The following is a 27,601-nucleotide window of genomic DNA, read 5'->3' on the forward strand; positions in this document are numbered from 1 at the left end:
TGTCTGTCTTGTGTGTGTTTGTGTGCATAGAGGGTCGGGTTGCAAATTAAAGTAGAGGTTAGGTACTTATTAATATTTAATCAACTATCTGCTGCATATTTCATCATTATTCTTGTTATAAATAAGCAGCAATCGCATTTCAACTTACAAACCTAGTCACTGTAATTATTGGGCATCCAAGACGGAAGTTTTTCAAGGAGTTTTGATTGATTCACTTGTGCTATGACGCCGGGATGAGTGGGTCTGGAATCGAGCGCGTGCTTGCCCAGGATGTCATAAAGTTATTCAAACCTGGGTTAAGATGCATCTTGACAGTATGGGTGCGAGAGCGGTTATTAAGCTGCCGTAAAAGTGAGATAATCATTGGTTTTCAGTGGAAGTGTTCTGCTCACAGAGCTTGAGAACCATTCACTTCTTTACAGAGAGACAGCTAATGGAATATTGTTCATGTTTGAAAGATCACGGGGGGGTAGATGATTTATGAAGGGTATTGTGTTTGGACCTGACTAAACAGGTCAAGGGACATTTTGTAAGAAGAAACAAAATAATGCCTGATTCTTTGGGTACAGATGATGCAGTTAATGGGAGGAGCCAGGTCTGTCTGCAGAGTCAGTCACTCTATTTTGAACAGAGGTGCTTCAATTTGATCCTGAAAGGTTCTCTCCCCAGAGATTCTGCACAGATAAAAGCAAGTAGAAACCTTGGTTGTTAACTTTATTCATGAGTGGTATTTGGAACATATTGGTTTGCTTAATTGGAATATAGTGGCAGGTTTAGGAAGGAAGTTAAGGCTTTCTCTTTTACAACAGAACTGTTGTAACTGTCAACTGTAAAACTATTTTCTTTGTTGCTAATGTCATAGAATCACAGATCTCTACAGTGCAAAAGGAGGCTATTTAGCCCATCGAGTTTGCACTGTAGCTAGGCCCACTCCCCGCCCTCTCCCCGTAACCCCACCTAACCTTTGGACACTAAAGGGTAATTTATCACGGTCAATCCATCTAACCTGCACATCTTTGGACTGTGGGAGGAAACCGGAGCACCCGGAGGAATCCCATGCAGACACGGGGAGAACGCGCAGGCTCCGCACAGACAGTGACCCAAGGCCGGAATTGAACCTGGGATCCGGGAGCTGAGCGGCAGCGGCGCGATCCGCCGTGCCGCGATAGGTTTTGGAGGTATCTGTGGTCATGGAGTAATGGGGAGGAAAATTACGCACAGCGAGAGGATCAACCATGATCGAGTAGAATAACAGCACAGCCTCAAGGGGCCGAATAGCCGCCTCTTGGTCCTATTTCCCGTTTCTTTGTACCTGACAGGATTAGTAATCGATTAGATTGCGATGGATAAACATCAGAAAATTGGAAAGGACACACAGGGCACTCTCTGTGATCCGAATGTTTAATATTACTAAGTGCATTCATCGTTAAAATAATTCAATTTCTATCTCCGATATTCTTCCTCGGTTTCACACACGGCAGAGCTTTCCACTGTCTCCTCAGACATGTTCAGGTAGGATTCGATTCTTCGTTCCTGTCCTGCTCAAACCAAAATCCACAAAGGTGAGGTTCACAAACTTCTGTGCACACACTGTCTTCCCATAGCTCTCTCTACACTGTCCCCATCAAACACTCCCAGGGCAGGTACAGCACGGGGTTAGATACAGAGTAAAGCTCTCTCTACACTGTCCCCATCAAACACTCCCAGGACAGGTACAGCACGGGGTTAGATACAGAGTAAAGCTCCCTCTACACTGTCCCCATCAAACACTCCCAGGAAGGTACAGCACGGGGTTAGATACAGAGTAAAGCTCCCTCTACACTGTTCCCATCAAACACTCCCAGGACAGGTACAGCACGGAGTTAGATACAGAGTAAAGCTCCCTCTACACTGTCCCCATCAAACACTCCCAGGACAGGTACAGCATGGGGTTAGATACAGAGTAAAGCACCCTCTACACTGTCCCCATCAAACACTCCCTGGACAGGCACAGCACGGAGTTAGATACAGAGTAAAGCTCCCTCTACACAGTCCCCATCAGACACTCCCAGGACAGGTACAGCATGGGGTTAGATACAGAGTAAAGCTCCCTCTACACTGTCCCCATCAAACACTCCCTGGACAGGCACAGCACGGAGTTAGATACAGAGTAAAGCTCCCTCTACACAGTCCCCATCAAACACTCCCAGGACAGGTACAGCATGGGGTTAGATACAGAGTAAAGCTCCCTCTACACTGTCCCCATCAAACACTCCCAGGACAGGTACAGCACGGGGTTAGATACAGAGTAAAGCTCCCTCTACACTGTCCTAAATGAATTAGACCTGGTTTTCTATAGGTGGGAAGAAGTTTAAATCCATTGGGATTGTGGACAGTGGAAGTGAAGGGGAAGGGGTTTGGGTCCATTGTGATTGTATACAATGGGAGTGAACGGGAAGGGGTTTGGATCCATTGGGATTGTGGACAGTGGGAGTGAACGGGAAGGGGTTTGGGTCCATTGGGATTGTGTCCAGTGGGAGTGAACGGGAAGGGGTTTGGGTCCATTGGGATTGTGTACAGTGGGAGTGAACGGGAAGGGGTTTGAGTACATTGGGATCATGGACAGTGGGAGTGAACAGGAAGGGGTTTGGGTCCATTGGGATTGTGGACAGTGGGAGTGAATGGGAAGGGTTTTGGGTCCATTGGGATTGTGCACAGTGGGAGTGAATGGGAAGGGGTTTGGGTCCATTGGGATTGTGTACAGTGGGAGTGAATGGAAAGGGGTTTGTGTCCATTGGGATTGTGTACAGTGGGAGTGAATGGAAAGGGATTTGGATCCATTGGAAGTGTATACAGTGGGAGTGAATTAAAGGGGTTTGGGTCCATGGATTGTGTACAGTGTGGATTAATGGGAAGGGTTTTGGGTCCATTAAGATTATGTACAGTGGTAGTGAATGGGAAGGGGTTTGGGTCCATTGGGATTGTGTACAGTGGGAGTGAATGGGAAGGGGTTTGGGTCCATGGGGATTGTGTACAGTGGGAGTGAACGGGAAGGGGTTTGGGTCCATTGGGATTGTGTACAGTGGGAGTGAACGGGAAGGGGTTTGAGTCCATTGGGATTGTGCACAGTGGGAGTGAATGGGAAGGGGTTATGGTCCATTGGGATTGTGTACAGTGGGAGTGAACGGGAAGGGGTTTGTGCACAGTGGGAGTGAATGGGAAGGGGTTTGGGTCCATTGGGATTGTGTACAGTGGGAGTGAATGGGAAGGGGTTTGGGTCCATTGGGATTGTGGACAGTGGGAGTGAACAGGAAGAGGTTTGGGTCCATTGGGATTGTGCGGAGTGGGAGTGAATGGGAAGGGGTTTGGGTACATTGAGATTGTGTACAGTGGGAATGAATGGGAAGGAGTTTGGGTACATGGATTGTGTACTGTGAGAGAGAGAACAGGAAGGGGTTTGGGTCCATTGGTATTGTGTATAGTGGGAGTGAATGGGAAGGAGTTTGGGTCCATTGGGATTGTGTACAGTGGGAGTGAATGGGAAGGGGTTTGGGTCCAGTGGGATTGTGTACAGTGGAGGTGAAGGAGAAGCGATTTGGGTCCATTGGGATTGTGGACAGTAGGAGTGAATGGGAAGGGGTTTGGGTCCATTGGGATTGTGTACAGTGGGAGTGAATGGGAAGGGGTTTGGGCCCATTGGGATTGTGTACAATGGGAGTGAACGGGAAGGGGTTTGGGTCCATTGGGATTGTGTACAATGGGAGTGAACGGGAAGGGGGTTGGGCCCATTGGGATTGTGTACAGTGGCAGTGAATGGGAAGGGGTTTGGGTCCATTGTGATTGTGCACAGTGGGAGTGAATGGGAAGGGTCTTGGGTCCATTGGGAGTGAACGGGAAGGGGTTTGGGTCCATCGGGATTGTGTACAGTGGGCTTGAATGGGAAGGGGTTTGGGTCCATTGGGATTGTGGACAGTGGGAGTGAACGGCAATGGGTTTGGGTCCATTGGGATTGTGTAGAGTGGGAGTGAATGGGAAGGGGTTTGGGTCCATTGGGATTGTGCACAGTGGGGGTGAATAGGAAGGGGTTTGGGTCCATTGGGATTGTGGACAGTGGGAGTGAATGGGAAGGGGTTTGGGTCCATTGGGATTGTGGACAGTGGGAGTGAACGGGAAGGGATTTGGGTCCATTGGGATTGTGGACAGTGGGAGTGAATGGGAAGGGGTTTGGGTCCATTGGGATTGTGTACAGTGGGAGTGAATGGCAATGGGTTTGGGTCCATTGGGATTGTGTAGAGTGGGAATGAACGGGAAGGGGTTTGGGTCCATTGGGATTGTGTACAGTGGGAGTGAATGGCAATGGGTTTGGGTCCATTGGGATTGTGTAGAGTGGGAATGAACGGGAAGGGGTTTGGGTCCATTGGGATTATGTACAGTGGGAGTGAATGGGAAGGGGTTTGGGTCCATTGGGATTGTGTAGAGTGGGAGTGAATGGGAAGGGGTTTGGGTCCATTGGGATTGTGCACAGTGGGAGTGAATGGCAATGGGTTTGGGCCCATTGGGATTGTGCACAGTGGGAGTGAACGGGAATGGATTTGGGTCCATTGGGATTGTGTACAGTGGGAGTGAATGGGAAGGGTTTGGGTCCATTGGGATTGTGTAGAGTGGGAGTGAATGGGAAGGGGTTTGGGTCCATTGGGATTGTGTACAGTGGGAGTGAATGGGAAGGGGTTTGGGTCCATCGGGATTGTGCACAGTGGGAGGGAATGGGAAGGGGTTTGGGTCCATTGGGATTGTGTACAGTGGGAGTGAATGGGAAAGGGTTTGGGTCCATTGGGATTGTGTAGAGTGGGAGTGAATGGGAAGGGGTTTGGGTCCATTGGGATTGTGTAGAGTGGGAGTGAATGGCAATGGGATTGGGAATCTCTCTCCCGATGGACCGTTCCCGATGCTCGGTGCACTCTCCGCTGCCCGTGACTGGTACTTACAGGAAGCAGGAACCAATGCCGATCGCCATGGCAAACAGAACCACAAAGAAGTGCAGGATCAGCCATAGTATGGCCGTCTCGGAAGACGCAGACAGGACCTTCTGTTTTCCTGTGGCAGAGAAACATGGAGATGTAGCGGTGAATCCGAGTGAAGGTGAGACATGACCTGATCATCCCTCCCGTGCAGGAATTGACGCAGTTCGTCGCTCATGAAGGAGGACCCCCTATTGCTGTGTATGTAGGCAGGGAAACCGAACAGGGTAAAGATACTGTGGACGGCTTTTATGATGGCGGCAGCGGTCATGTCGGGGCAGGGGATGGCGAATGGGAACCGGGCGTACTCGTCAATCACGTTCAGGAAGTACGTGTTGCGGTCAGTGGATGGGAGGGGTCCTTTGAAGTCCATACTGAGGCGTTCAAAGGGACGGGAAGCCCTTACCAGGTGCGCTTTCTCTGGCCTGTAGAAATGCGGCTTGCACTCCGCGCAGATTTGGCAGTTCCTGGTGGCTGTCCTGACCTCCTCAATGGAGTAGGGCAAGTTGCGGGTCTTGATAAAATGGAAGAATCGAGTGACCCCCGGGTGGCAGAGGTCCTCATGGAGGGCCCGGAGTCGGTCCACTTGTGCGTTGGGATAGAGCATCAGGAGGCTCGTTTAGCTTCCCGGGATGATACAAGATCTCATAGTTGTAGGTGGAGAGTCGATCCTCCACCGTAAGATCTTATTGTTCTTTATCTTGCCCCGCTGTGCATTATCGAACATGAAAGCCACTGACCGTTGGTCAGTGAGGAGCGTGAATCTCCTGCTGGCCAGGTAATGCTTCCAGTGCCGCACAGCTTCTACCTGGGCCTCCTTTTCAATGGAGGAATGGCGGATTTCTGGAGCGTGGAGGGTGCGTGAGAAGAAGACCACGGGCTGCCAGAGCTATGTCGGACGCGTCGCTCTCGATTTGGAATTGTAGCCACCTGGGGTGGCCACTGCCCAACACAAAATTGAAGATTGCAAGGAATGCAGGGAAAATGGACATGTTGTAAAGCAAGCAGCTTGCAGAGTGCTTGTATATTGGGACGGCTGCAGAAACCAGTTTTGACTGCTGCAGAAACCAGACAGCACTGTGAAAAGAAACCAGTTAACATACTAATGAGGCGATACCGGGCGATCCCCAGATACAATGGAAACAAGTTAAACACAGATCGATACATTCTATGGAAGGCCAGACCCTTTGGAGCCAGAGAAGCCCAAAACAATAAGTCCCAAGAACCGCCCCAGCGACCGAGGAACTGCCCCATGATTGGGGGGTTCAAACATAATGGATTGGGAAGAGACCCAATCGATTCCAAGCAGGTAAGGGAGTCCGCCCAAAGGGGCGCGGATTCCCTGGGACCTATAAAAGACAGGTCCCACACATGGTTCAGTCTCCTGTCTCCTGATCCAGCCTTCGGACAGCAGCCGCCAACAAGTAAGTGCCTCCCAACGATTGCTACCAGAGATAGGCACTCCTGACCCCCCTTTTTAATTGATACCAACCTGAAGTCTGCAGACCAGAGCAGAGCAAGAGGCCTTGTTCCCTGACCCAGCAGTTCCTTCGAGATAAGTATTAGTTGTTTAGCGGTAGGAGTAAGTTTAATCCTTTAGCGTGTGCATGGGTAGTTATTATAATTGTATTATAATAAACTCTAGTTGTTTGGACTTACTAATTGGTGTACGGTTTTATTGCTTTGAACTTCACCTTGAAGCCAGTGGCGGTGTCATAACGACACCTGGCGACTCCAGAGCTTAGAACAGAAACAGAGCCAAATTGAGTGTTAAGCACACTCACACAGAAGTCACAACAGAATGGAAGGGATTAGTCGATTGCGTGCATCGTGGCCTTTGCGATGTCCGCTCTTATGCGGCTGAATGCCTGGCGGGCCTCTGCCGACAGGGGGAAAACCGTGGATTGGATTAGTGGGCGGGCCTTGTCCGTATAATTGGGGACCCACTGGGCATAATATGAAAAAAATCCCAGGCAGCGTTTCAGGGCCTTGGAGCAGTGGGGGAGGGGAAACTCCATGAGGGAGCGCATGCGTTCGGGATCTGGGCCTATAACTCCATCATGCACTACGTAGCCGTGGATGGCTAGACGGTCAGTGCTGAACACGCATTTGTCCTTGTTGTAGGTGAGATTTAGGATTTTTGCGGCCTGGAGGAATTTTTGGAGGTTGATGTCGTGGTCCTGCTGGTCGTGGCCGCAGATGGTGACGTTATCGAGGTACGGAAACGTGGCCCACAAACCGTCAACCATTCGGTCCATCTCCCGTTGGAAGACCGAGACTCCATTTGTGACACCGAAGGGAACCCTTAGGAAGTGGTAGAGCCGCCCATCTGCTTCGAATGCAGTGTATTTGCGGTCGCTAGGGCGGAGGGGGAGAGGGTGGTCGGCGGATTTGAGGTCCTCCATGGAAAAGACCTTGTATTATGCAATCTGATTGACCAAATCAGATATGTGGGGGAGAGGGTACGTGTCGGCCTATTGATGGTCTGACTATAATCGATGACCATCCTGTGCTACTCCCCTCTCTTTACAACCACTATTTAAGCTCGCTGTTGTTAGCCTCGATAATACCTTCCTTCAGTAACCGCTGGACTTCCGACCTAATGAAGGTCCGGTCCTGGGCGGGTCTAGGACAACTCATCGCCGCCGACTCATCGCCAGCCCAACTCATCGCCAGCCCAACTCATCGCCAGCCCAACTCATCGCCAGCCAACTCATCGCCAGCCCAACTCATCGCCGCCGACTCATCGCCAGCCCAACTCATCGCCAGCCCAACTCATCGCCAGCCCAACTCATCGCCAGCCCAACTCATCGCCAGCCCAACTCATCGCCAGCCCAACTCATCGCCAGCCCAACTCATCGCCAGCCCAACTCATCGCCAGCCCAACTCATCGCCAGCCCAACTCATCGCCAGCCAATTCATCGCCAGCCCAACTCATCGCCAGCCAACTCATCGCCAGCCAACTCATCGCCAGCCCAACTCATCGCCAGCCCAACTCATCGCCAGCCAACTCATCGCCAGCCAACTCATCGCCAGCCCAACTCATCGCCAGCCCAGCTCATCGCCAGCCCAACTCATCGCCAGCCCGACTCATCGCCAGCCCGACTCATCGCCGCCAACTCATCGCCAGCCCAACTCATCGCCAGCCAACTCATCGCCAGCCAACTCATCGCCAGCCCAACTCATCGCCAGCCCAACTCATCGCCAGCCAACTCATCGCCAGCCAACTCATCGCCAGCCCAACTCATCGCCAGCCCAGCTCATCGCCAGCCAACTCATCGCCAGCCAACTCATCGCCAGCCCAACTCATCGCCAGCCCAACTCATCGCCAGCCAACTCATCGCCAGCCAACTCATCGCCAGCCCAACTCATCGCCAGCCCAGCTCATCGCCAGCCCAACTCATCGCCAGCCCAACTCATCGCCAGCCCAATAAAAACAGTAGTCAACAGACTTCTTAACAGCGCTCTGGAGTGAATGGAATCTATTTAAACAATTTAAACCTATAGAAAACAAAGGACAGTTTAACATATTTTTCAGTAAATTGACTCTATTTAAAAAGTGCCCAATATAAAAACGATTGTACCTGCCACATATAATTTTGTCCTTTTCGTCTGAATAGCTGAAATTGACAAACACCAGGGTTATGGAACATGCGAGCGACAAATGTGAAATTGATTAGGTTCAGATTTGGTCAGTTGACTGTTTACTGTAGGGCTCTATTGAAATAGACGCTGTTAATTGTAAGTTACTGTTTTTTGTATTGTGTTTTCCGTCCGTCTCTGGTTAGATACAATCCTTTTTTTATTGGGCACTTTTAAAATAGAGTCAATTTACTGAAAAATATACAGTAAACAGTCAACTGACCAAATCTGAACCTAATCAATTTCACATTTGTCGCTCGCATGTTCCATAACCCTGGTGTTTGTCAATTTCAGCTATTCAGCTATTCAGACGAAAAGCACAAAATTATATGTGGCAGGTGTGAATATACAAGTCAGCTGAGATATATTGATTGATATATTGATACAATTGATAACCCTATGCAGGTGTGTGTGTGTGGATGCGTTTGCGTGGATAGATGTGGGAGGATTATCATGTTAATAAATATATATGCAATATATATATATATATATATATATATAGAGTCAATTTACTGAAAAATATGTTAAAATGTCCTTTGTTTTCTATAGGTTTAAATTGTTTAAATAGATTCCATTCACTCCAGAGCGCTGTTAAGAAGTCTGTTGACTGTACTGTTTTTATTGGGCTGGCGATGAGTTGGGCTGGCGATGAGTTGGGCTGGCGATGAGTTGGGCTGGCGATGAGTTGGGCTGGCGATGAGTTGGGCTGGTGATGAGTTGGCTGGTGATGAGTTGGCTGGCGATGAGTTGGGCTGGCGATGAGTTGGGCTGGCGATGAGTTGGGCTGGCGATGAGTTGGGCTGGCGATGAGTTGGGCTGGCGATGAGTTGGGCTGGCGATGAGTTTGGCTGGCGATGAGTTGGCTGGCGATGAGTTGGGCTGGCGATGAGTTGGCTGGCGATGAGTTGGGCTGGCGATGAGTCGGCTGGCGATGAGTCGGCGGCGATGAGTTGTCCCATTCCCTCCTGGGCACTGTACCGTCTGCTCCTGGTGGCGACGGGTTTGCAATCTGGGGTGAGGTTCACAAAAAGGGAAGGCGGGTCGACCTTGAGGGTCGCGAGGCTGCAGACAGTGAGGGGGGTATAGGACCACCGAATTTAAAGGTTAAGCTCTGGAGGTTACATTGGAACTAACCCTAGGAGCGTGGTAGCGCAGAGGTGAGGAAGGACATACAGTCGGAAATTTTTTATTCCCTTCCCTGGACTGTGAGGTTCGCTACGCAGAACCCTTTGATCTCGGCAGAGTGAGACCCGGAGGTCAGGGAGATTCTTTGGTTAACTGGGTGGATGGGAAGAGAACAGTGCCTTACCGTGTTGGGGTGTATGAAGCTCTCTGTGCTACCGGAGTCGATCAGGCTGGATGTTTTGTGTCCGTTGATGAGCACGGTTGTCGTCGCGGTCGAGAGAGTTCGGGGCCGAGACTGGTCCAGAGTCACCGAAGCGAGTCGTGGTAAAAGTTGAAGATTTTCCTCGGGCGGTGTGTGGTCATCTGAATCGGGGTCCTGAGACTCCAGCCAAGATGGCGGCGCCCACTGGTCGCACATGGCTGAGGGGGTGCAAGATGGCGGCGCCCACGCGTCGCACGTTGTCCCTGGGGAACACTGGGGGCGCCCGGGGCCTGCACGTGGCTCGGGAAAAGGAAGATGGCGGCGCCCGCTGCTCGCACGTGGCCTGTGGAGAGTTGTGGTGGCGGCCCCGGTTCGCCCCCGGAGATGGCGGCGACCACCAGGGCCTGGCATACCGCCATGAAATGGCCCTTTTTGCCGCACCCTTAGCAGGTGGAGGGGCGGGCCGGGCAGGGCAGAGCTACCGGGGGTGCTTGGCTTTCCCGCAAAAATAACAGCGGGGCCCTCCGGGGTTGCCTGGTAGCTGCGTGGCACAAGCTTGTGGGGGGTTGAGGGAATGCATCGGGGTCGGGTTCCACGCTGCCCAAGGGGCTGCCGCGCGGTTGGGGACGTACGCGCGGTGTAGATCTCTGGGCTCACCCTCGAGTGGAGAGCTTGGATCTTCTGGTCCTCCGTGGGTGTAGTTGTGGCCGTCCTGAGGTACCCGTTGAAGCACGCCAGCCAGTGTTTGAAAGTTGCCGCTGGGTTTGCCACGTGGGGGCTGAATTGCAGACACTCCGGCTTGATTGGGAGCTCCATTCTTTAAAATCTAGTCCAATAAATTGATGCTCGATCAATAACTCCAGAAGGGAGATTGGATGACAATTGAAGGCTTTATTGGACTAGATGTTTCCCCCAGCAGCGCAGGTACAGAATGCAGCAGCTGGGGAGACACAGGCTCTTATACTCCGCCTTACTGGGCGGAGCCAGCAGGCAGGCTTCACCAATGATCTTGCTGCCTCAGGTACCTCCCGCACCAATGGCCTTACAGCCTCAACCTAGGTACCGTAATACCCCTAATACCGACTACCACACATGCACATTCTCACATGCATACTGGCACATCTGCACACGCACATTCTCACACTCATTCACACGCACGCTTGCACACTCACAGAGGCACATTCCCATGCACATGTTCTCACACGCCTACGCACATTCTCACATGTGCACACACATTCTCACATGCATGCTCGCACTCACATTCTCACACGCATTCACACGCCGACATGCACATTCTCACACGTACACACACACATTCTCATGTGCGCACGCACATTCTCACATGAACACACATTCTCATGTGTACGCGCACTTTCGCACATGTCCACTCACACACGCAGTCTCACTCGCGCAGGCAAACTTGCACACGTACGTTTACACACGCTCAATCTCGCGCACACACATGCACTCGCACACAGTCTCACTCGCACACAGTCTCACTCGCACACCTACCCTTCAGCAAGAAAACAGGGGAAGAGATATCATCGCCCTTCCTGCCGGAGATGCCAGCCTTGCAGACGTACTCGCCGGGGTCCTCCTCTTTGACAACGCGGAATCGGAGTTCGCTGGCCGGCCCGCGGGAGGTCATGGTGACACGGTCCCAGTAGCTGGGGTGGACGCGGCTGGAGGTCTCGGTGCCTTGGTCGATCTGGGCCACGGTCAGGTTGGGTGCGCGCAGCGAGGCCCAGCCCAGGCGGTAGCGGGTCTCGGGCCCGGCGTGGAGCGCCACCACTCGGCAGCTGAGCGTGGCAGGCCCGCCCACCCGGGCCACCACCCTCTCCGACGTGTTGAGGGCCAGGATCTCGGGCAGGTGCAGCTTCCGGGCCCGTGTGGTGGGCAGGGTGGAGGGCCTGACGTCGGGCACCGTATCTGGAGGGAGGGAATGAGAGAGAGAGAGAGAGAGAGAGAGAGGGCAACACTTCAAATTTTACATCAGAGACCATTCAGCCCTTCTGCTCAGTGCTAGCGTGTCTGCCAGACACCAGCATCCCCTCCTCATCTCCCCCCCCCCCATCCTCCACACCCTCAACTACCTCATTGTTCAAGAATCTGTCAAACCCGCCCTTGAATATTTACTTAACTATCCAAAATATTCTGCAGTAACTCACTCCCATTCCAGCCCTCGCTGGGAGGACTGACCACACCAGGCCCCGTTTTGGGCCTACTTTGACATACAGCCTGTAATGGGCTCCGGCTGCGTGGCCTCAGCCCGCCGATCTGGGAAGCTTGTACCCCACAGGGCCCAAGGGGAGATTGACAATGGTTTCCACATAGTCCTGAGTTGGCTCTGATAAATATATTCAATGATCTGGCAGCACGGTGGCGCAGTGGTTAGCACTGCTGCCTCACGGCGCCGAGGACCCGGGTTCGAATCCCGGCCCTGGGTCACTGTCCGTGTGGAGTTTGCACATTCTCCCCGTGTCTGCGTGGGTTTCGCCCCCACAACCCAAAGATGTGCCGGGTAGGTGGATTGGCCACGCTAAATTGCCCCTTAATTGGAAACAATGAATTGGGTACTGTAAATGTATACATATATATTCAATGATCCAATCACACTGCTGAGTGGGGGAGGGAATTCTAACAAACTAACCCCCCCTCCTGAGAGAAGAAAATACATCTGGAGGAGTGCCGAGCTTCTAGTATACACCCTCTGACAGTGCAGCACTCCCTCAGTACTGACCCTCTGACAGTGCGGCACTCCCTCAGTACTGACCCTCTGACAGTGCAGCACTCCCTCAGTACTGACCCTCTGACAGTGCAGCACTCCCTCAGTACTGACCCTCTGACAGTGCGGCACTCCCTCAGTACTGACCCTCTGACAGTGCGGCACTCCCTCAGTACTGACCCTCTGACAGTGCAGCACTCCCTCAGTACTGACCCTCTGACAGTGCAGCACTCCCTCAGTACTGACCCTCTGACAGTGCGGCACTCCCTCAGTACTGACCCTCTGACAGTGCAGCACTCCCTCAGTACTGACCCTCTGACAGTGCGGCACTCCCTCAGTACTGACCCTCTGACAGTGCGGCACTCCCTCAGTACTGACCCTCTGACAGTGCAGCACTCACTCAGTACTGACCCTCTGACAGTGCAGCACTCCCTCAGTACTGACCCTCTGACAGTGCGGCACTCCCTCAGTACTGACCCTCTGACAGTGCGGCACTCCCTCAGTACTGACGCTCTGACAGTGCGGCACTCCCTCAGTACTGACCCTCTGACAGTGCGGCACTCCCTCAGTACTGACCCTCTGACAGTGCGGCACTCCCTCAGCACTGACCCTCTGACAGTGCGGCACTCACTCAGTACTGACCCTCTGACAGTGCGGCACTCCCTCAGTACTGACCCTCTGACAGTGCGGCGCTCCCTCAGTACTGACCCTCAGACAGTGCGGCACTCCCTCAGTACTGACCCTCTGACAGTGCAGCACTCCCTCAGTACTGACCCTCTGACAGTGCGGCACTCCCTCAGTACTGACCCTCTGACAGTGCAACACTCCCTCAGTACTGACCCTCTGAGTGCAGCACTCCCTCAGTACTGACTCTCTGACAGTGCGGCACTCCCTCAGTACTGACCCTCTGACAGTGCAGCACTCCCTCAGTACTGACCCTCTGACAGTGCAGCGCTCCCTCAGTACTGACCCTCTGACAGTGCGGCACTCCCTCAGTACTGACCCTCGGACAGTGCGGCACTCCCTCAGTACTGACCCTCTGACAGTGCGGCACTCCCTCAGTACTGACCCTCTGACAGTGCAGCACTCCCTCAGTACTGACCCTCTGACAGCGCGGCACTCCCTCAGTACTGACACTCTGACAGTGTGGCGCTCCCTCAGTACTGACCCTCTGACAGTGCGGCACTCCCTCAGTACTGACCCTCTGACAGCGCGGCACTCCCTCAGTACTGACACTCTGACAGTGTGGCGCTCCCTCAGTACTGACCCTCTGACAGTGCGGCACTCCCTCAGTACTGACCCCTCTGACTGTGCAGCACTCCCTCAGTACTGACCCTCTGACAGTGCAGCACTCCCTCAGTACTGACCCTCTGACAGTGCGGCACTCCCTCAGTACTGACCCTCTGACAGTGCAACACTCCCTCAGTACTGACCCTCTGAGTGCAGCACTCCCTCAGTACTGACTCTCTGACAGTGCGGCACTCCCTCAGTACTGACCCTCTGACAGTGCAGCACTCCCTCAGTACTGACCCTCTGAGTGCAGCACTCCCTCAGTACTGACTCTCTGACAGTGCGGCACTCCCTCAGTACTGACCCTCTGACAGTGCAGCACTCCCTCAGTACTGACCCTCTGACAGTGCGGCACTCCCTCAGTACTGACCCTCGGACAGTGCGGCACTCCCTCAGTACTGACCCTCGGACAGTGCGGCACTCCCTCAGTACTGACCCTCTGACAGTGCAGCGCTCCCTCAGTACTGACCCTCTGACAGTGCGGCACTTCCTCAGTACTGACCCTCTGACAGTGCAGCGCTCCCTCAGTACTGACCCTCTGACAGTGCGGCACTCCCTCAGTACTGACCCTCGGACAGTGCGGCACTCCCTCAGTACTGACCCTCTGACAGTGCAGCGCTCCCTCAGTACTGACCCTCTGACAGTGCGGCACTCCCTCAGTACTGACCCTCTGACAGTGCGACACTCCCTCAGTACTGACCCTCTGACAGTGCAGCACTCCCTCAGTACTGACCCTCTGACAATACAGCACTCCCTCAGTACTGACCCTCTGACAGTGCGGCACTCCCTCAGTACTGACCCTCTGACAGTGCGGCACTTCCTCAGTACTGACCCTCTGACAGTGCGGCACTCCCTCAGTACTGACCCTCTGACAGTGCAGCACTCCCTCAGTACTGACCCTCTGACAATACAGCACTCCCTCAGTACTGACCCTCTGACAGTGCGGCACTCCCTCAGTACTGACTCTCTGACAGTGCGGCACTCCCTCAGTACTGACCCTCTGACAGTGCGGCACTCCCTCAGTACTGACCCTCTGACAGTGCAGCACTCCCTCAGTACTGACCCTCTGACAGTGCAGCGCTCCCTCAGTACTGACCCTCTGACAGTGCGGCACTCCCTCAGTACTGACCCTCGGACAGTGCGGCACTCCCTCAGTACTGACCCTCTGACAGTGCGGCACTCCCTCAGTACTGACCCTCTGACAGTGCAGCACTCCCTCAGTACTGACCCTCTGACAGCGCGGCACTCCCTCAGTACTGACACTCTGACAGTGTGGCGCTCCCTCAGTACTGACCCTCTGACAGTGCGGCACTCCCTCAGTACTGACCCTCTGACAGTGCAGCACTCCCTCAGTACTGACCCTCTGACAGCGCGGCACTCCCTCAGTACTGACACTCTGACAGTGTGGCGCTCCCTCAGTACTGACCCTCTGACAGTGCGGCACTCCCTCAGTACTGACCCTCTGACTGTGCAGCACTCCCTCAGTACTGACCCTCTGACAGTGCAGCACTCCCTCAGTACTGACCCTCTGACAGTGCGGCACTCCCTCAGTACTGACCCTCTGACAGAGCGGCGCTCCCTCAGTACTGACCCTCTGACAGTGCGGCACTCCCTCCGTACTGACCCTCTGACAGTGCAGCATTCCCTCAGTACTGACCCTCTGTCAGTGCGGCACTCCCTCAGTACTGACCCTCTGACAGTGCAGCATTCCCTCAATACTGACCCTCTGACAGTGCGGTGCTCCCTCAGTACTGACCCTCTGACAGTGCGGCACTCCCTCAGTACTGACCCTCTGACAGTGCAGCACTCCCTCAGTACTGACCCTCTGACAATACAGCACTCCCTCAGTACTGACCCTCTGACAGTGCGGCACTCCCTCAGTACTGACCCTCTGACAATACAGCACTCCCTCAGTACTGACCCTCTGACAGTGCAGTGGTCCCTCAGTACTGACCCTCTGACAGTGCGGCACTCCCTCAGTACTGACCCTCTGACAGTGCGGCACTCCCTCAGTACTGACCCTCTGACAGAGCGGCGCTCCCTCAGTACTGACCCTCTGACAGTGCGGCACTCCCTCCGTACTGACCCTCTGACAGTGCGGCACTCCCTCAGTACTGACCCTCTGACAGAGCGGCACTCCCTCAGCACTGACCCTCTGACAGTGCAGCACTCCCTCAGCACTGACCCTCTGTCAGTGCGGCACTCCCTCAGTACTGACCCTCTGACAGTGCGGCACTCCCTCAGTACTGACCCTCTGTCAGTGCGGCACTCCCTCAGTACTGACCCTCTGACAGTGCGGCACTCCCTCAGTACTGACCCTCTGACAGTGCAGCATTCCCTCAATACTGACCCTCTGACAGTGCGGTGCTCCCTCAGCACTGACCCTCTGACAGTGCAGCACTCCCTCAGTACTGACCCTCTGACAGTGCAGCACTCCCTCAGTACTGACCCTCTGACAGTGCGGCACTCCCTCAGTACTGACCCTCTGACAGTGCGGCACTCCCTCAGTACTGACCCTCTGACAGTACGGCACTCCCTCAGTGCTGACCCTCTGACAGTGCGGCACTCCCTCAGTGCTGACCCTCTGACAGTGCGGCACTCCCTCAGTACTGACCCTCTGACAGTGCGGCGCTCCCTCAGTACTGACCCTCTGACAGTGCGGCACTCCCTCAGTACTGACCCTCTGACAGTGCGGCACTCCCTCAGTACTGACCCTCTGACAGTGCGGCACTCCCTCAGTACTGACCCTCTGACAGTGCGGCACTCCCTCAGCACTGACCCTCTGACAGTGCGGCACTCCCTCAGCACTGGCCCTCTGACAGTGCAGCACTCCCTCAGTACTGACCCTCTGACAGTGCAGCACTCCCTCAGTACTGACCCTCTGACAGTGCGGCACTCCCTCAGTACTGGCCCTCTGACAGTGCGGCACTCCCTCAATACTGACCCTGTGACAGTGCGGCACTCCCTCAGTACTGACCCTCTGACAGTGCGGCGCTCCCTCAGTACTGACCCTCTGACAGTGCGGCACTCCCTCAGTACTGACCCTCTGACAGTGCGGCACTCCCTCAGTACTGACCCTCTGACAATGCGGCACTCCCTCAGTACTGACCCTCTGACAGTGCGGCACTCCCTCAGCACTGACCCTCTGACAGTGCAGCACTCCCTCAGTACTGACCCTCTGACAGTGCGGCGCTCCCTCAGTACTGACCCTCTGACAGTGCAGCGCTCCCTCAGTACTGACCCTCCCACAGTGCGGCACTCCCTCAGTACTGACCCTCTGACAGTGCAGCACTCCCTCAGTACTGACCCTCTGACAGTGCGGCACTCCCTCAGTACTGACCCTCTGACAGTGCGGCACTCCCTCAGTACTGACCCTCTGACAGTGCGGCACTCCCTCAGTACTGACCCTCTGACAGTGCAGGCACTCCCTCAGTACTGACCCTCTGACAGTGCGGCACTCCCTCAGTACTGACCCTCTGACAGTGCGGCACTCCCTCAGTACTGACCCTCTGACAGTGCGGCACTCCCTCAGTACTGACCCTCTGACAGTGCAGGCACTCCCTCAGTACTGACCCTCCTGACAGTGCGCGCTCCCTCAGGCACTGACCCTCTGACAGTGCGGCACTCCCTCAGTACTGACCCTCTGACAGTGCGGCACTCCCTCAGTACTGACCCTCTGACAGTGCGGCACTCCTCAGTACTGACCCTCTGACAGTGCGGCACTCCCTCAGTACTGACCCTCTGACAGTGCGGCACTCCCTCAGTACAGACCCTCCGGCGGACTCTCCCACGTCCCGCCCTCCTACCTTCCTTCAACGTGATGGAGGCGGTCACAGATCCTTCGGGATGTCCGGATACCCAGGCCTTGCACGAGTGCTCTCCGTAATCTTGCTTCTCCACGTGGCTGAATCGGAGCTGGGTGTCGACGTCCACTAAGCTGACCATCAGCCGCTCCTTGTATCGAGGGTTGAGGTAGCTGGCACTCTCCTGTCCCTGATCGAGGCGTGCCAGGGTCACGCTGCCCTCCCCGACGGCCTGCCACTCCACACCGTACATGGTGCCTGGAATCACGCTGGAGGCCTGGATCCGACACTGGAGCTGGGCCGGAGCTCCCAGCCGAGCTCTCACTGGGCCCGAGCAGTTGAGGGACAGGATCTGGGGCACCAGGGTCTCGTTGGCACTTTCAGCGACCAGTAACTCCAGGTCTGTCCGAGTATCTGGTATTGAAGTCAGCATCCTCATGTTACAAACAAGCAGTATCACATTGGACAATCGCTCTCCGACTCTATGACATCTCCCATTTCCTCAAATCACCATCCACCCCTTCCACTCCCACACCTCTCTCACTCTCTCTCCATCTTTCACTATCTCTATCAGTCCATCCCCTCATTACTCTGCAGTTGTCTCACTATCCACCTCTAACCCTCGTTCACTATCTCTCCGTCCTTTATAGATTGCCCAGCCCTCTGTCTCTATCCCTCTCACTCTCTCTCCCTCCCCTCCATTCCTTTCTCCCTCTCTCGCTATCTCTGTGGTGGTATGATTAGCATAGCTGCCTGCCATTGGTGCAGAACACCGGCTTACCATTGGCCCTGGTCGGTCATGTGCCTCTCGACCGATTGGTTGAGACCAGTCATGTGACGGCTCCCCGATTGGTCGAAAGGCTGAGTTAACCCCGCCTCCAGGGCGGGGTATAAATACCCAGTACTCCCGGCGGTCGTCCATTTACTGTAATCGACCGCAGGGCTAACATCTAACTGATTAAAGCAACTCGTCTCGCGTTCAATTGATGGTATATCAATCTCCATCCTTCCCTTGCCTCCGTGTCACCATCACGCCCTCACTCTCTATCCCTCCCTCTCTATTCATGCTGCCCTCTATCCCGACCTCTCCAATCCCCCTCTCCATCCCATCTTCCCTCTCCTCCCATCTCCCCCTCTCTCCCCATCGTACGCTTGCATTCCTTCCCTCCCTCTCTCTACCCTAAGCGCTACCTCTCCCCATCCCTCTGTCGCTCTCTCGCCATTCCTCTCTCTAAACCCCCTTTCTCTCCATACCTCCCTCCCTCTCCACCCGTCTCTCGCTCTCCATCTCTCTCTCCATCTCTCTCTCTCTCCACATCTTTCTCTCTCCATCTCTCTCTCTCTCCCCATCTCTCTCTCTCTCTCTCTCATACCTCCTGATCACCCGCTCTGTTTGAAGCTAATCTGGTCCCAACCCTCCGGCTAGTTACCGCACGAGTGAGTGTGTGCATAAGTGTGTGAATCTGGGTTTGTGAGTGTGCAAGTGTGAGTAAGTGTGTGTGTGTCTCTGTGAATGTGTGAGTGTGACCGAGAGTGTGCATTTGAGGGTGTGTGTGTGAGAGTGTGTGTGTGTGTGTGTGAGTGTGTGTGTGTGTGAGAGAGAGTGTGTGTGTGTGTTAGTGTGGGTCTGTGTGTGTGGGTCTGTGTGAGAGAAAGAGAGAGTGTGTGTGTGTGTGTGTGAGAGAGAGTGTGTGTGTGTGAGAGAGAGAGTATGGGTCTGTGTGTGTGGGTCTGTGAGAGAGAGAGAGTGTGAGAGATTGGGTGTGTGTCTGTGTGTGTGTGTCTGTGTGTGTGTCAGTGTGTGGGTGTGTGTCTGTGTGTGTGTATGTGTGTGGTTGTGTGTGGGTGTGTGTGTGACTGGGTGGGTGACTGTGTGTGTGTGTGTGACTGTGTGTCAGTGTGTGGGTGTGTGTCAGTGTGTGTGTGTGTGTGGGTGTGTCAGTGTGTGTGTGTGGGTGTGTCTGTGTGTGAGTGCGTGTGTGTGTGTGTCAGTGTGTGTGTGTGTGTGCGGGTGTGTATGTGGGTCTGTGTGTGTGGGTGTGTATGCGGGTCTGTGTGTGTGTCAGTGTGTGGGTGTGTATGCGGGTCTGTGTGCGGGTGTGTATGTGGGTCTGTGTGTGTGGGTGTGTATGCGGGTCTGTGTGTGTGACTGCGGGTGTGTATGCGGGTCTGTGTGTGTGACTGTGTGCGGGTGTGTATGCGGGTCTGTGTGTGTGTCAGTGTGCGGGTGAGTATGCGGGTCTGTGCGGGTGTGTATGCGGGTCTGTGTGTGGGTGTGTATGCGGGTCTGTGTGTGGGTGTGTATGCGGGCCTGTGTGTGGGTGTGTATGCGGGTCTGTGTGTGGGTGTGTATGCGGGTCTGTGTGTGGGTGTGTATGCGGGTCTGTGTGTGGGTGTGTATGCGGGTCTGTGTGTGGGTGTGTATGCGGGTCTGTGTGTGGGTGTGTATGCGGGCCTGTGTGTGGGTGTGTATGCGGGCCTGTGTGTGTGACTGTGTGTGGGTGTGTATGTGGGTCTGTGTGTGGGTGTGTATGCGGGTGTGTGTGTGTGTGTGTCAGTGTGTGGGTGTGTATGCGGGTCTGTGTGTGTGACTGGGTGTGAGTGTGTGTCTGTGTGTGTGGGTGTGTCTGTGTCAGTGTGTGGGTGTGTGACTGTGTGTGGGTGTGTATGCGGGTCTGTGTGTGTGTGTGTGTGTGTGTGTGTGTGGGTGTGTCAGTGTGTGGGTGTGTGACTGTGTGGGTGTGTATGCGGGTCTGTGTGTGTGACTGTGGGTGTGTATGTGTGTGTGTGGGTGTGTATGCGGGTCTGTGTGTGTGGGTGTGTGTGTGTCAGTATGTGGGTGTGTATGCGGGTCTGTGTGTGACTGGGTGTGAGTGTGTGTCTGTGTGTGTGGGTGTGTCAGTGTGTGACTGTGTGTGGGTGTGTATGTGTGTGTGTGGGTGTGTATGCGGGTCTGTGTGTGTGGGTGTGTGTGTGTCAGTATGTGGGTGTGTATGCGGGTCTGTGTGTGTGGGTGTGTCAGTGTGTGGGTGTGTGACTGTGTGGGGGTGTGTATGCGGGTCTGTGTGTGTGACTGTGTGTGGGTGTGTATGCGGGTCTGTGTGTGTGAATGTGTGCGGGTGTGTGTGTGGGTGTGTATGCGGGTCTGTGTGTGGGTGTGTATGCGGGTCTGTGTGTGGGTGTGTATGCGGGTCTGTGTGTGGGTGTGTGTGTGTGTCAGTATGTGGGTGTGTATGCGGGTCTGTGTGTGTGACTGTGTGTGGGTCTGTGTGTGGGTGTGTATGCGGGTCTGTGTGTGTGACTGGGTGGGGGTGTGTATGCGGGTTTGTGTATGGGTGTGTATGTGGGTCTGTGTGTGTGACTGGGTGTGAGTGTGTGTCTGTGTGTGTGGGTGTGTCTGTGTGTGGGTGTGTGACTGTGTGCGGGTGTGTATGCGGGTCTGTGTGTGGGTGTGTATGCGGGTCTGTGTGTGTGACTGTGTGTGGGTGTGTATGCGGGTCTGTGTGTGTCTGTGTGTATGCGGGTCTGTGTGTGTGACTGTGTGTGGGTGTGTATGCGGGTCTGTGTGTGGGTGTGTATGCGGGTCTGTGTGTGGGTGTGTATGCGGGTCTGTGTGTGTGACTGTGTGTGGGTGTGTATGCGGGTCTGTGTGTGTGACTGTGTGTGGGTGTGTATGCGGGTCTGTGTGTGTGACTGTGTGTGTGTGACTGGGTGGGGGTGTGTATGCGGGTCTGTGTGTGGGTGTGTATGCGGGTCTGTGTGTGTGACTGTGTGTGGGTGTGTATGCGGGTCTGTGTGTGGGTGTGTATGCGGGTCTGTGTGTGTGACTGTGTGGGTGTGTATGCGGGTCTGTGTGTGGGTGTGTATGCGGGTGTGTGTGTGTGACTGTGTGTGGGTGTGTTTGTGGGTCTGTGTGTGGGTGTGTATGCGGGTCTGTGTGTGGGTGTGTATGCGGGTCTGTGTGTGGGTGTGTATGCGGGTCTGTGTGTGGGTGTGTATGCGGGTCTGTGTGTGTGACTGGGTGTGGGTGTGTATGTGGGTCTGTGTGTGGGTGTGTATGCGGGTCTGTGTGTATGACTGTGTGTGGGTGTGTTTGTGGGTCTGTGTGTGGGTGTGTATGTGGGTCTGTGTGTGGGTGTGTATGCGGGTCTGTGTGTGTGACTGTGTGTGGGTGTGTATACGGGTCTGTGTGTGGGTGTGTATGCGGGTCTGTGTGTGGGTGTGTATGCGGGTCTGTGTGTGTGACTGGGTGTGGGTGTGTATGTGGGTCTGTGTGTGTGACTGGGTGTGGGTGTGTATGTGGGTCTGTGTGTGGGTGTGTATGCGGGTCTGTGTGTGGGTGTGTATGTGGGTGTGTATGCGGGTCTGTGTGTGGGTGTGTATGCGGGTCTGTGTGTGTGACTGGGTGTGGGTGTGTATGCGGGTCTGTGTGTGGGTGTGTATGCGGGTCTGTGTGTGTGTCAGTGTGTGGGTGGGGAGCACAGACACTTACCCTCTGCCAGCACTGACAGTGAGGAGAAAGACTCTCCCTCCTGCCCGACAATCTGCCCCTTACACACGTACTCGCCGAAGTCCTGCTCCTGGACATTGCTGAAGTGGAGCTGATTCTCGGGGCCGCGGGAGATCATGCTGAGCCGGTCCCGGTAGCTGGGGTGGATGGTGGGAGCAGAGTCCTGACTCTGGTCAAATTGAGCGACCACCAGGTCGGCAAAGCGGCCCGTCTCCCAGTGAACCTTGTACTTGGTGTCGGGAGAGTCATCGACCAGCATGATGCGGCAGTACAGCGTGGCAGGGTCCCCCATCCTCGCCAGCACAAAGCCCGACGCGTTGAGGAACAGAATCTCCGGGTGGAACGATGAATTACTCCCCTCGGCCGTAATCAGGATATCAAAAACCTGGACAAAATCTGCGGCACGGGAAGGGGGGGGTCGAGGGAGAGGAAACAGCAGAAATCAATCACCCGCCATTGGAAGGGAGAGTGAGGGAGACAGAGAGTGAGGGAGACAGAGAGTGAGGAAGACAGAGAGTGAGGAAGAGACAGAGAGTGAGGAAGAGACAGAGAGTGAGGGAGAGACAGAGAGTGAGGGAGACAGAGAGTGAGGGAGACAGAGAGTGAGGAAGAGACAGAGAGTGAGGGAGACAGAGAGTGAGGGAGACAGAGAGTGAGGAAGAGACAGAGAGTGAGGGAGACAGAGAGTGAGGAAGAGACAGAGTGAGGGAGAGACAGAGAGTGAGGGAGACAGAGAGTGAGGAAGAGACAGAGAGTGAGGAAGAGACAGAGTGAGGGAGAGACAGAGAGTGAGAGAGAGACAGACAGTGAGAGAGACAGACAGAGAGAGAGACAGACAGAGAGACACAGACAGACGGAGAGGCAGAGAGATCGACAGAGACAGAGGCAGGGACACAGATGGAGAGACAGCGAGAGAGACAGAGCGAGAGTGAGAGATGTCATTATATACGTACAGGTATATGATGGAGTGCAGACAGGCAGTGATTGACACACAGGGTGACCAGTGAGCACACAGAACACAGCAGCCAATCACCAGACAGGACACGGCCACTATAAAGCCAGAGGGCACCAGTTTTCCTGCTTTCTCGGGATGCAGCCTCTGAGACAGTCAGAGCCCGTGAGCAGCAGCCAGTGCAAACACCATGTGGTAGTCAGTTAGTCTGGTCAGGTTAGCCTCAGGTCTCCAGTCAAGTCAACATAGTGTCAACCCACAGTTAAGTATGTCATATAGTTCGATGTTAAATAAAATCGTGTTGCATCTCATCAAGTGTTGGAAGCCTGTCTCTACAATGCATCAAACGCAGTCCACGTAGACCCAGCCTGCCAGAGAGGCAGGGACAGACAGAGGGCGAGAGAGAGAGAGACACAGAGGGCGAGAGAGAGACAGAGGGCGAGAGAGAGAGAGAGACAGAGAGAGAGAGAGAGACAGAGGGCGAGAGAGAGAGAAACAGAGAGCGAGACAGAGAGAGAGAGACAGAGAGCGAGATAGAGAGAGAGACATCGCAGCCAATAGAAGAGTTTCTTTGAAGTGACCTCACTTTTGCAATGTCAGAAACACAGCCAGCCGTTTGTGCAGAGCAAGATCCCATAAATGTAATAATGATCCAAATCTTCTGTTTAAGGTGATCTTGGCTCGAGGCAGAAATTGCCCCTCAGTACTGACCCTCTGACAGTGCTGCACTCTCTCAGTACTGACCCTCTGACAGTGCAGCACTCCCTCAGTACTGACCCTCTGACAGTGCTGCACTCTCTCAGTACTGACCCTCTGACAGTGCGGCACTCCCTCAGTACTGACCCTCTGACAGTGCGGCACTCCCTCAGCACTGACCCTCTGACAGTGCTGCACTCTCTCAGTCCTGACCCTCTGACAGTGCGGCTCTCCCTCAGTACTGACCCTCTGACAGTGCGGCACTCCCTCAGTACTGACCCTCTGACAGTGCGGCACTCCCTCAGTACTGACCCTCTGACAGTGCGGCACTCCCTCAGTACTGACCCTCTGACAGTGCGGCACTCCCACAGTACTGACCCTCTGACAGTGCGGCACTCCCTCAGTACTGACCCTCTGACAGTGCGGCACTCCCTCAGTACTGACCCTCTGACAGTGCGGCGCTCCCTCAGTACTGACCCTCTGACAGTGCGGCACTCGCTCAGTACTGACCCTCTGACAGTGCGGCACTCCCTCAGTACTGACCCTCTGACAGTGCGGCACTCCCTCAGTACTGACCCTCTGACAGTGCGGCACTCCCTCAGCACAGACCCTCTGACAGTGCGGCACTCCCTCAGTACTGACCCTCTGACAGTGCGCCACTCCCTCAGTACTGACCCTCTGACAGTGCGGAGCTCCCTCAGTACTGACCCTCTGACAGTGCGGCACTCCCTCAGTACTGACCCTCTGATGGTGTGGCACTCCCTCAGCACTGACCCTCTGACCGTGCGGCACTCCCTCAGTACTGACCCTCTGACAGTGCGGCACTCCCTCAGCACTGACCCTCTGACAGTGCGGCACTCCCTCAGTACTGACCCTCTGACAGTGCGGCACTCCCTCAGTACTGACCCTCTGACAGTGCGGCACTCCCTCAGTACTGACCCTCTGACAGTGCGGCACTCCCTCAGTACTGACCCTCTGACAGTGCAGCACTCCCTCAGTACTGACCCTCTGACAGTGCGGCACTCCCTCAGTACTGACATTCTGACAGTGCAGCACTCCCTCAGTACTGACCCTCTGACTGTGCGGCACTCCCTCAGCACTGACCCTCTGACAGTGCAGCGCTCCCTCAGTACAGACCCTCTGACAGTGCGGCACTCCCTCAGTACTGACCCTCTGACAGTGCAGCACTCCCTCAGTACTGACCTTCTGACAGTGCGGCACTCCCTCAGTACTGACCCTCTGACAGTGCGGCACTCCCTCAGTACTGACCCTCTGACGGTGTGGCACTCCCTCAGCACTGACCCTCTGACAGTGCGGCACTCCCTCAGTACTGACCCTCTGACAGTGCGGCACTCCCTCAGTACTGACCCTCTGACAGTGCGGCACTCCCTCAGTACTGACCCTCTGACAGTGCGGCACTCCCTCAGTACTGACCCTCTGACAGTGCAGCACTCCCTCAGTACTGACCCTCTGACAGTGCAGCACTCCCTCAGTACTGACCCTCTGACAGTGCGGCACTCCCTCAGTACTGACATTCTGACAGTGCGGCACTCCCTCAGTACTGACCCTCTGACTGTGCGGCACTCCCTCAGCACTGACCCTCTGACAGTGCAGCACTCCCTCAGCACTGACCCTCTGACAGTGCGGCACTCCCTCAGTACTGACCATCTGACAGTGCGGCACTCCCTCAGTACTGACCCTCTGACAGTGCGGCACTCCCTCAGTACTGACCCTCTGACAGTGCAGCACTCCCTCAGTACTGACCCTCTGACAGTACGGCACTCCCTCAGTACTGACCCTCTGACAGTGCAGCACTCCCTCAGTACTGACCCTCTGACAGTGCAGCACTCCCTCAGTACTGACCTTCTGACAGTGCGGCACTCCCTCAGTACTGACCCTCTGACAGTGCGGCACTCCCTCAGTACTGACCCTCTGACGGTGTGGCACTCCCTCAGCACTGACCCTCTGACAGTGCGGCACTCCCTCAGTACTGACCCTCTGACAGTGCGGCACTCCCTCAGTACTGACCCTCTGACAGTGCGGCACTCCCTCAGTACTGACCCTCTGACAGTGCGGCACTCCCTCAGTACTGACCCTCTGACAGTGCAGCACTCCCTCAGTACTGACCCTCTGACAGTGCAGCACTCCCTCAGTACTGACCCTCTGACAGTGCGGCACTCCCTCAGTACTGACATTCTGACAGTGCGGCACTCCCTCAGTACTGACCCTCTGACTGTGCGGCACTCCCTCAGCACTGACCCTCTGACAGTGCAGCACTCCCTCAGCACTGACCCTCTGACAGTGCGGCATTCCCTCAGTACTGACCATCTGACAGTGCAGCACTCCCTCAGTACTGACCCTCTGACAGTGCAGCGCTCCCTCAGTACTGACCCTCTGACAGTGCAGCACTCCCTCAGTACTGACCCTCTGACAGTGCGGCACTCCCTCAGTACTGACCCTCTGACAGTGCAGCACTCCCTCAGTACTGACCCTCTGACAGTGCGGCACTCCCTCAGTACTGACCCTCTGACAGTGCAGCACTCCCTCAGTACTGACCCTCTGACAGTGCGGCGCTCCCTCAGCACTGACCCTCTGACAGTACGGCACTCCCTCAGTACTGACCCTCTGACAGTGCGGCACTCCCTCAGTACTGACCCTCTGACAGTGCAGCACTCCCTCAGTACTGACCCTCTGACAGTGCAGCATTCCCTCAGTACTGACCCTCAGACAGTGCGGCACTCCCTCAGTACTGACCCTCTGACAGTGCAGCACTCCCTCAGTACTGACCCTCTGACAGTGCGGCACTCCCTCAGTACTGACCCTCTGACAGTGCGGCACTCCCTCAGTACTGACCCTCTGACAGTGCGGCACTCCCTCAGTACTGACCCTCTGACAGTGCGGCACTCCCTCAGTACTGACCCTCTGACAATGCGGCACTCCCTCAGTACTGACCCTCTGACAGTGCGGCACTCCCTCAGTACTGACATTCCGACAGTGCGGTGCTCACTCAGCAGCCACACTCTCCCGGGTCAGGTATCCGGAGTGACCTCCCGTCTCGACAACACGGGAACCCCAGGCGATCATACGGAACCTCTCCATTTTGGAATCCTGCTGTGCCTTCCCCAATGCTTGGTCGGGTGGGGTGGGAGCCTGGATTTTATACCTACCCAACTCTGCAACCGACACCTGAAGCAATGTTACGGTCAGCCAGGTGTACAGATACATGACTGGACGCGGCGTGGGTCGGTGCTGACCACCCACGGTGGTCACACAGGTACAGCTCGCCCTGGAGTTGTGCTCCTATATAGTCCCAGCTCCTGGCATCAATAGACGAGAGGCCCCACAGTGCAGGGTGGAATAACTGTTAGATTTCCCCTCGAGCTGTGGTCACCGAGGTGATCGGATGTGTCGTCACAACAGTGGCCCTTTGCTCTGTGAGATCATAATTCCAGCCCACATCGCAGAGGTCTGAGCCACATGTGTACCCCGGCGAAAGGCGAGGGCCTTTCCTGCCGATTCCCTTTCCTTCCATCCTGTCTTTTATCGATTTTGCTCCGTGGGTCAATCTTGGAGACAGACGCTTCTTTCAGTCGAGCAAGGGAGGGTGGGAGGAACGGAACATGTCAAAACTGTGTAATAAAGTTCTATACTTTGTGCAG

At 55.0% G+C, this 27,601-nt stretch overlaps 1 protein-coding gene across 1 annotated transcript; it reads right to left on the reverse strand.

Annotated features, from left to right (window-relative positions):
- Positions 1-1,383: 1,383 nt before the first annotated feature.
- LOC119955393 lies at positions 1,384-27,322 on the reverse strand. Its single transcript, XM_038781456.1, has 6 exons — positions 27,110-27,322; positions 22,277-22,690; positions 17,788-18,198; positions 11,479-11,895; positions 4,965-5,073; positions 1,384-1,538 (listed from the first exon to the last, which is right to left on the reverse strand). Exons 1-6 carry the CDS (start codon positions 27,165-27,167, stop codon positions 1,499-1,501), a joined length of 1,449 nt encoding a protein of 482 aa, XP_038637384.1. The 5' UTR covers positions 27,168-27,322; the 3' UTR covers positions 1,384-1,498.
- Between the last annotated feature and the right edge of the window lie 279 nt (positions 27,323-27,601).

This window comes from Scyliorhinus canicula, chromosome 21 (assembly GCF_902713615.1).
Source record: "Scyliorhinus canicula chromosome 21, sScyCan1.1, whole genome shotgun sequence".
In the NCBI taxonomy this organism is placed as follows: domain Eukaryota; kingdom Metazoa; phylum Chordata; class Chondrichthyes; order Carcharhiniformes; family Scyliorhinidae; genus Scyliorhinus; species Scyliorhinus canicula.

Excerpts from the sequence above, each read along its gene's own strand:
- LOC119955393 (XM_038781456.1), bottom strand. The coding sequence starts at position 27,167 with ATGTATCTGTACACCTGGCTGACCGTAACATTGCTTCAGGTGTCGGTT. Across the intron at positions 11,896-17,787 it reads CTCCATCACGTTGAAGGAAG|ATACGGTGCCCGACGTCAGG; the intron begins GTAGGAGGGCGG and ends CCCTCCCTCCAG. Across the intron at positions 1,539-4,964 it reads GGCATTGGTTCCTGCTTCCT|GACAGGAACGAAGAATCGAA; the intron begins GTAAGTACCAGT and ends TGGTTTGAGCAG.